General features: G+C 37.8%; 1 protein-coding gene across 4 annotated transcripts in view; it reads left to right on the plus strand.

Moving 5' to 3' along the window:
- Positions 1-9501, plus strand: part of PPFIA1 (PTPRF interacting protein alpha 1) — a 53181-nt gene extending 43680 nt beyond the window's left edge. For 2 of the 4 annotated variants that reach the window (XM_053944656.1, XM_053944657.1), the window contains 7 exons: positions 862-1037; positions 1131-1228; positions 2152-2327; positions 2825-2893; positions 4326-4491; positions 5742-5812; positions 7084-9501. In XM_053944656.1, the coding sequence (XP_053800631.1) occupies positions 862-1037; positions 1131-1228; positions 2152-2327; positions 2825-2893; positions 4326-4491; positions 5742-5800 (744 nt within the window). In that variant the 3' untranslated portion in view covers positions 5801-5812; positions 7084-9501. The remainder of the gene's footprint in view (positions 1-861; positions 1038-1130; positions 1229-2151; positions 2328-2824; positions 2894-4325; positions 4492-5741; positions 5813-7083) is intronic. The other 2 variants (XM_053944654.1, XM_053944658.1) reach the window with 1 other exon arrangement.
- The last annotated feature ends 185 nt before the right edge of the window (positions 9502-9686 follow it).

The following is a 9686-nucleotide window of genomic DNA, read 5'->3' on the forward strand; positions in this document are numbered from 1 at the left end:
CCAGCTAAAGCTGGTTTAAGTCCCATTAACTACATCTCAGCTACTCATTTGTTGGTTGTGATAACAAGTCCAGAGTAAGGAGCTCTTTCACTCTTCCACCTTCTGATGGCTTGGAGAGGTGCATTTCCTTGTGGCTTTGCTCCTTTCTGGAAGGTGCTTCCTTTAGAGGAGAAATAAAGCAGGCCTTTTAACAGAAAAATCTGAATTATTATGCTTTTGGAAAAAAGGAGCTTCTGGGTTTTGTTGCCCAAGGAGTGATTAGATGTATGATTACAAACTCTTATCTTTATAGATGTTTTCTCTAAAAAAATGCCTGGCAATTTGCAGATCAAAACTGTAAATGAGAAAAGTCTCCTAAGGGATAAGGACTAGCATTTAGAATGGCTTGTTATTCAGTAGCAGGGTTTTATCAGTTTCTGAAAACAGCTAACTGTCTATAAAAAGGCCTGCAGTTAATTTTCTGATATCTTTTCTTTATAAAGTCACATGAAAAATAAGATGCCCCCCAGTTTTCAAAAGAGAGAGTATTTACAACATCTCAACACAACGAAATTCTATGGCTTTTGCTATCCAACCATGTAAATTAGTCTTTCTGTAAAATTTTATTAGCTCTTGCATATTTTGTCATGCTATTTCTTTATATAAATAGAGGCAGTTTTACTTGCTGATGTGAATATCTGAATTTGCTTTTCTCCATGAGGGTGACTTCTTTGGAAAACACACACGTAGTATTCAGTATTCTGATGTGCTTATCTTAACACGCTAAGAATCAAATAAGCAATTTCTTTAAACTATGCTGTCTAAAACAGCTTTTCTTTTCTCATTTCAATAAGCTTGTCCCTTAATTCTTTTTCAAACCAGACATTAGCCTATGGTGACATGAACCACGAGTGGATTGGCAATGAGTGGCTGCCAAGCCTGGGGCTCCCTCAGTACCGCAGCTACTTCATGGAATGTCTGGTGGATGCTCGGATGCTGGATCACTTAACTAAAAAAGACTTGCGTGGGCAGCTGAAAATGGTGGACAGCTTTCACAGGTAAGGAGGCTGAAGCTGGAGACCTCACCCACAGTTAAGTGTTTCCATTATCTCTAAATATTTTTTCTGACTTTTTCCCTCTGGTCCAAACAGGAACAGTTTTCAGTGTGGAATTATGTGCCTCCGAAGACTGAATTATGATCGAAAAGAACTGGAAAGAAAAAGAGAAGAAAGCCAGGATGAAATTAAGGGTTAGTGCATTGTCTTCACCTCAGTCTGATTTTGCCATGTTTTACTGATCAGCCTCAAAGATTCATTAACAAAGAAAAGGCTTTAGAGGATGGAACCATTTATAAAATATCAAGTGTTAAATGCACAAGACGTGTTTGGATGTAGGCCCTGAACGCTGAATGATAAAACACATCATTAAATCATTCACTTATGCTACAAATGTGAACATTTTTGAAACTCATACTGCTCTGTAGTTTGAAACTAAATGTGTTAGGAGAATGAGAGTTAAGAACATGTTGGGGGAGGGGTGTCTTTATTTTCTTCTTTTCCCTCTGTTTTGACATAACTTTACATCTGCATAATTTTATTGTTGCTTGTGGCTGGTAAGTTTTATTGCCCAGCAGTTGATGAAAATGTATCCATGTGACTTAGGTATTTATATTTTCCAGATTCATGATGATTCTTGTACAAGAGAGCAGGAGTAAGAAAAAGTAGGGTGGGAATTCATGGTTTTCCAAGGTTTCCCATAGTACTTTTGTTCCCTGCCTAATATCAGAAGTATTTTCTGATATCTGAGTCTAAAAACTTGCTTAGAAGGTTCTGTGCCTGCTTTGCCTTTCATTTTAAAGCATTGATACCTTTTGGTGGTTAACTTGCTAATTGTGCCTGAGATCATTCCCAGGAGTCACAACTAAATGGCAGAAACCAAGCCAGGGTTGTGGATGTCGGGTTGTTTTTCACCTCCCAAATGGAATGGGTGCATCTCTTGCATCTAGGGAATTGCTCCTTGGAATATTTAAGTTATGGTGTGAAATGTCTTCCAGCAGACTTCTAATATGTTTACTTTCCACTTCACTCCAATCATTGAGTTCATGACTGTGGATGATTTGGTTCAGAGAAGTGGTGTTGTAATGAGTCTGGCTCTGTGTTTTTGCCTCCCTAGATGTCCTGGTGTGGAGCAATGAGAGGATGATCCGCTGGGTGGTGTCCATCGGCCTTAAGGAATACGCGAATAACCTGCTCGAGAGTGGCGTTCACGGCGCACTTGTGGCCTTAGATGAATCCTTTGATTATAATGCATTAGCTCTCCTGCTGCAAATCCCCACTCAAAACACACAGGTAACCAAGGATGAGGCACTTTAGGCCTCCTAGGAAGGTTAAAAATGGATGCAAAGTTGTCCATTGTCACACAAGACAAAAACTTAAAATCATGCTTTTCTAATGGTTTTCTAGTTGTTAATAACAATTCTCATTGGTAAATTTGCTTGAGGAAAAAAATTGTTTGAATATTTTCCTCACAGCACATCTTTACAACAGTACTCCTAATTTTTGTTGTTTGCTAGTTTTTACTCTGAAATAATTAAGTTTGTGGCAGAGTCATGAACTTTCATATCACAACTAGAGGAGAGCTGTAAAGTTTTCCTTAAATTTTTAATAAGTTACAAATTAAATTTTAACTTTTCATGTACTGACCTTTCAAGTATGAAGTATGTTTATTAATCTGATAAGAAAGCACTAAACAGTTTGGGTCCTATTAGGTTTTTTAAATCATTATAGGTTACTAATTACTAATCTTTTAGAATTAACTTCCATTTCTTTCGTACCACATACTTCAGGCTCGTGCTGTTCTGGAGAGGGAATTCAATAATCTCCTTGCTATGGGCACTGACAGAAGACTTGATGAAGTAAGTTACTCGAGTTGTTAACCCATTTTATGGTCATGGAAACTTTGTCAGAACTGCTCAGTGAAAGAATTTAGCCTGAACCTCTTCAAGCTTTTGACAGAATAGTGACAGAAACTTTAACTTGAAACTTCTTGTCTCTGAGGGTTTCTAAATACAGCAAGGTATTTTGGTAAGATGACTTTGAATATGAAAGTATTGGGAAGATTTGCAAATTTGGTTTTCTACTTCACGTAGTTTATGTCTAATAGCAGCACTTTGGGCTGAATCCTCTTTACCTAAAATGTGGGAAAATTAGTGACCAGGATTGCAATGAACAAGCTGTGATAGAGAAAAGCACTTTATCTTAAAGACCAGTATTTCAAAGAGCTTTGAGTGTTTTTTAAGAAATCTCATGTTAATTCATACTGGTGCAGAAGACCACCAGATGTGTTTACACATGAAAGTAATTTCTGTGGGGCAGCCTGTGATCTTATTGTACAAACTGCACTGAAATGAGTGTAAAATTCTCTAAGTGTGAGGCTGTTCTGTGCACCCACAGCATAGAGGAGAGAGGGTGTTCCATCTTTAACCTTGTAGGTTGCTCAGTGGATAGATAAGGCTCTTCCCCAGGAGAGCCTTAATTAACTCCGTGCTGCCTCATCTTTGGTGCTGGTGGGATTTGATGTGGTAGCACATGTAGGCAAAAGTGTTCCAGATGAAGGCTGAAGTGACAAAACCCTTCTGCGGTTAACCAGCTCAGGAAACCAGTCTCAAAAACATTGGTGCTGGCATGAGGAAGAGGACAGGGGAAGGGGAAGCTCCTGACAGCTCTGTTCCCATGGGCATCTCTACCAAGGTTTTAACAACCCATCAGAAGGCGTTGATGGTTTTCTAAAGTATTTTCCTTGGAGATTTCAAACTGCAAAAGGAGCTTTAAGGGAACAGATGTTTGCTCTGTTCTACTGGCACCGGGCAGTTTGATCACGAAGATATCTTCAAATAATGTAGACACTTATCTCCTAATTGTACAAGGGAATAAATCTGAGGTAAAACAGCATTCAAAGGATTGAATGGGAAGCTGGCAAGTGGAGCTGCCCAGTGGGTATATTTGCATTGACACAATACTTTCTCTACCAAAAATGTTTTTGGAAGTGGAACTTAAACTGTATTTAGTAAGTGTAGCATTATATTTCTGAGTTGGAAATATTGCTTGAAAGATGCAGGTATATTAATGGGGGAAGCAAAATGCACATGGGTAATTAAATTGCATTTACCCAAGTGCTTAAGGAAAACCCTGCTTGGCAATGCAGCATTTAATACACTTACTTTTTATTTCCTCGCAATGACCTTTCTTCAGTGGTGATACACTTACTTAAGTTTGTCAGTAATCCTTTTAATGTCAGTAACAATCCCACACTTTTTGCACTGCTAATGTTGTTTGTCAATATGACAGGATGATGATAAGAGCTTTAGGAGAGCACCTTCGTGGAGAAAGAAGTTTAGACCAAAGGACATAAGAGGTTTAGCTGCTGGATCAGCAGAGACTCTTCCTGCAAATTTCAGAGTTACAGCCTCAATGTCTTCACCCTCTATGCAGCCAAAGAAGATGCAGATTGATGGTATTGATTTTGTATAATTTTAAGCATGATGTGCTTTTTTTGCCTGAGATTCCAGGGGAATTAAGTCCAAATGACCTTTTTGCGGCATAAAAGCATCTGCCTTGTGCATGGTTGTATTTATAACACTGTGTTTAACCATAGGGTGCTTTGTCATTTCAGGAAGCTGTACTAGAGTGGAGTTTCTTTTTTACATCACTGGAGTAACTAAATGAGAATCATAGCTATAAATAAATGTAATGTAGGAAAGTAAAATGACAGCTTAGTAGGAGTCTTTTAATCACATGATGCATAATTTCTGATTAGCAGCAATTAGACCAATATGAAACCCCACTTCTGAAATGCAATAAAATGCATTCAAAAATGCTGTGAGTAAAGCCACTCAGATAATTTTGAGATGAGTAAAACCTCAGTAACAGGTGCATTACCCTCCCTGCAGTGGTCACTTCAGTTTTGACCATACTTGAAATCACTGTTTTATTCATTGCTTTGTACTTAATGATCTTTGGGTATATGTGTGCACACACGGATATGAGTTTAAAAAAAAAACAAACCAACAAAAGCAAACCCCAGAAATCCCACCTGGAAGTGGAGGTTGATCACCTGTCACATGAGGGATCTTGTCTGTTTAAAAACCGTATCTGTAGCAACATAAGAATAAACTTTGACTTGAATTCAGTTTACAAAAAACACATAGAAACAAATATGAAATGGCTTTTATTGGAACAGACAGGGTGAGAACACAATCTGTTGGAGTTGCCTCAGGTTCTGAAAACTCTTATTTATCCATAAAGCTCAAAAAACCAATTTTTGTATCTGATGCTACTCTCAGTAAGCTCTTCTAAATTTTAGATACTGTCACTAGCACAAAATATTTACCACAATTCATATGGAGAATTCTGTAAATGAAAGTAAGTTAAGTATTTACCATGTAAAATCACTTTCTTTTTGCAATATTAGACATTTACAAACTACATAAAGTAGTAAATAACTTAGAAAATCACCTTTGCCAATATCTCTGTGATAGTTGACAAGCAGATCTTTTTTTAGAATTCTTTTTGTTAGCTCCTGGAACAAGAAGTGGTTAATATACAAACTGTAAAATAAATTCTGTTTTTCTAACTTGTAACCTTAGAGTTGGGTGAGTACCAAAGCTGTAATCACCCTTGCTGTGGAGGTTTTTTTTTTTTTTTTGTTTTGAAAACTAACATGCATGCTGTGTTCTGCATGTCTTCCCATGCTTCTTGGAATAGGCAGTGTATCAGGAACACAAAGATTGGATTCTGCTACAGTAAGGACCTACTCCTGTTAAAGCCTTCTCCTGGTGAGTAAAGCTGATAGGAATAACACTGAAGCAGCTATTTATGAAATAAAACAGCAGGGATTTTCCTACAGTGGTTTTATACACTTAGAAAAGTCCAGGTTTTCAGGGTAGGTCATTATATTGGAAATCTCGAGTTTATTTCCTGCAATAAGACTGAGTGTTGAAATACTGGGTTTTGTTAGCACTGTGTTCCTCTGAGGTTTTTAAAACAGCTTCAAAAAGGACCTATGCTGAACAGCACTGTAGAAAGTGTTGAAATCAAAGGCTGGATGAAGCACAGCTAGTGGAAGTTGTGGGGAGGGGGGAAGAGAATAAATTAGGGGTGAAAAGAAAATAATCCAGTGTGTGACACTGCAGCTCAGATTGTTGATCTCCGTAAGTCTTTTCTTGGTCAGAGTTGTCCCACTAAAGCATGCTTCAGTACTGAATTGTTACAGGGATAATTGCAATTTCCCAGTTCCTGGACACTGCATGCCACTGTGATTGCTTGGGCTGGCTGCTGGGATTTAGCTATCTGCAGCCTCAATTTGGGGAGCAGTGCTGCTGATAAAGAACAGCTTGATGTGTTGTAACACAAAATCCACATATTCTGGCTTGTGAAAGAGCTGTAGTCCTGTGTTTCTCCATGATCTGGAATGTTTCTGCAGCAGCCTCTGCTGTATTTTCTCATGACTTTAAAAAATCAACTCAGTGGATCTTTTCCCCTCACTGATATCTTTGATGGACTGTAAATTGCCTGTCTTCTCTGCTTGCAGCTTCTTTCTTCTTACCGGTAGCATCCCTTCCAACTCATGTATTTGTTTCCTCAAATTCAGAACATTTCTGCATGTATGAGTTGAGTTCAAAAGAGTTCTTACATGTGGAATGCTGAGAGAGGAAAGTCCTGCATGTAGCAGTTTGGACCACATGAGCATGTCAGTTCATAATCTCAGGGGCTCTCTTTAAAGTATTTTTAGTTGCAAGAAACTGAAGTTTTAAGTCTCTCCCCCAGATTCTCTTCCCTAGTTCAGGATTTTCTGTAGTCAGATGATGTGGGATGGAAATCCTCAAGGCAGAAACATTTGCCCTCATTGCTTTATTTGCATTGCAGCTGGAGATTGCAGGAGGCAATAAAACGATATCCAACCTGCATGGCAGTAATTCAGTGCATCACTGCTGCACTGCTGAGCTGTTTGTGACAATCTTGGAATGCAATGGTGGTTAAAACCTGCTAATGGAATCTTCTGTGTTTTTTTCTTTTTGTGTGTTGTTTTTGTTTGTTGTTTTTGCAGTTTACCCACACTATTTCTACCGGTGATATGCAGCATTTTGAACATTTGGAACCCTTAACCTGTTAATACTTGTTAAATGGACACTTTGAGATATTTTATTACAGAGTTTTTAATTAGCAAATAAATTCATGAGTACTATAGAGAAAATATTTTAGAATCTAAATGTTTCTTATATTTATGTGACTTGTCATTTATATAGTTACTTACTTTTTCTGTTTCTATTCAGTCTACAAATCAAATCATTGCTGATTTTTTTCATTCTAATTTTAGTCTTTCCAACTGAATGTACTGTAATGCTTGTATGTATATGTCCCTATGAGCAATATAGGGTTTTTGTAAATTATGCAGTAACTGTAATTATCATTGTTTTTTAATAATGAAACTGAAGGTGAAAAGGATTTTAATACCTTTGTAAAAGTATCATGACACCAAGCAGTATATATTTTGTCTTTTGGAGCTCTTAGCTTAGATCTGAAAACAAGTCCAGCTTTTTTTCAGGTGAGCCTTTGTTGACGTAGGACGGACGGTACACGAGTGTTGTTGTTCTCAGAGCTGTACCTTTCCACGCAGCAGATGTGTCAAGTAGTGGCAATTCGTCTTTATTTAAAGTAGAACTGGACTGAAAAGCTGGGAGGAATTCCTAACCCTGCGGGACGCGTTGTAGGAGCAATTGCCTCAGTCCTAACACCCTTCTGCTGTGTTTGTGTAGTGACTCTTCGCAGTGACTGAAAACAAGCCATAAACCGAGGACTGTTTTTATTTTTGCTTTTCCTTCCCTGAGGAAGATAGACTTCATAATGATTCCTGGTTGTGAGCCACAGGCCACAGAGAGGTTTTTTTTGTCCTAGACCTTTTTGCTTGAAAACACTTGGTGGAAAGGTGCTGGTGGAACCAGTTTTAATGGACCAATCCTAAAGCACTGCAGCCTCCTGTCAAATGAGTACTGAAAGATGAAGGTACAATGGGCTGAAAACTAAAGCAGTGCATCTTCTAATAAAGGCCTTACTTTTCTTATGTAAGTCATCCTATGTGTTTTGTAAACTTGTTCTAAAGACTTGTCTGGACATTAATTTGGATGGTTGTAGCCATTTTGGACTGTATGAGTAGAAAATGTATCTGACATTGTAAATGGCATATTAAAAAGCCAGCAAGAATCTGTGCAGATGGTGCATTATTTATTATGCAACAATATATATAGCATGTCTTTTTTCTTTTGTTTTCCACATTTAACTTGCTTGTAAAACTGAAATTCATTGTTACTGTTCTGTTTTTCTATTAATCTTTTGTGTATTTTCAGATTATGTAACAATATGTACAGTCTACTTTTGAACTGTTTTTATCACAGTATTATTTATTGCTTTCAATAAAGTACTGATGCATTTTCCACTGCCAATAAAACACTATGGAAAAGCTAAGATCTAATTGTATGCAGGCAGACACTTTTGCAGTGAGTGGATATTGTCAATAAAGCATCTTAATGATTGTTTGTTGCCCTGTAGATCTGGTTTCAAATGATGACCTTTCTCCAGTAGCAAAAATATTCCATTAAATGTGACATTTTCTTTGGAATTGTTCAAGTTCACATGCATTAATATCAGTTTTCTGGAAAAAATTTGCTTTATTGCCTACTTCTACTCATCATTAGAGCTATGATTTGCTTTTTAAAATAATAAACCAGACCTGACACACAACTTCAGTGTATTCTGGTCCACATGGTGAAGATGGAAATGCTGTCCTAGACAGCAGCAATAGTTGCTTTGGTAATAAAATGAAATCATGGCCATAGTGATATTTGGGGAGAAACATAGGAGTTGAGGGAACCAGTGCAAAATGGGGTCACATAGGGCTGTTCATGTCAATTTTGATATATTTGTAAACCATTTCATTGAGTAGAAGGCAGAGGGATAAAGTTGCAGATTAGTGAAAGGAGTAGTGAAGCATATTTCATCATGTCCTCCAGATCAACAGCAGGATGTGGAACGCCTGGAGAAACACTGCCATGGATGCTCTAAACCTTGTTCAGTGATGCATCTATGTTTGTCTGGCTTGTCTGTACAAGTTGCTGTCTGTTCATTTGCAGTCTCTTTTATATTCTCAAAGAATCTATCTTTCTAGAAAAAAAACCTAAAATGGAACTGCAGAAGGAAATCCTGACTCACTGCTCAGCTAAACTTTGCTGTTTAGAGAAACCTTGCCTAGGCGTTGCTGGTCACTGATGTGAGTGATAGTAGGTGTTCAAAGTCATGTATTGTTGTTTCTCAAAAGTGAAACCAATGCGGGATAGACTTGTAAAATGTGAACAGAAAATGCGTTTATTATTTTGAGGCTGTAAAACCTTAACTGTTATGGAACAATGGAACTGACATGAGAGGTAGAATAAATGAGTGAAATGGCGAAAGCTTTCACAAACTGGCAAAACTGTGTGTGCTGACTTCCTTCTGAGTTACACAGCAGAGCTGTGCTGGAGAGATCCAGAAAAACATGTCTTGCTCAATTGTAATAACTCCCACACACCCTGCTGAAAGAAAACCGTGCATGTGGAAAAGGCACCTGGGTCTGTTACAGTGATCTTTAGATAATGCTTGATTAAATACAATGCTTTG

Source organism: Vidua chalybeata, chromosome 6 (assembly GCF_026979565.1).
Source record: "Vidua chalybeata isolate OUT-0048 chromosome 6, bVidCha1 merged haplotype, whole genome shotgun sequence".
In the NCBI taxonomy this organism is placed as follows: domain Eukaryota; kingdom Metazoa; phylum Chordata; class Aves; order Passeriformes; family Viduidae; genus Vidua; species Vidua chalybeata.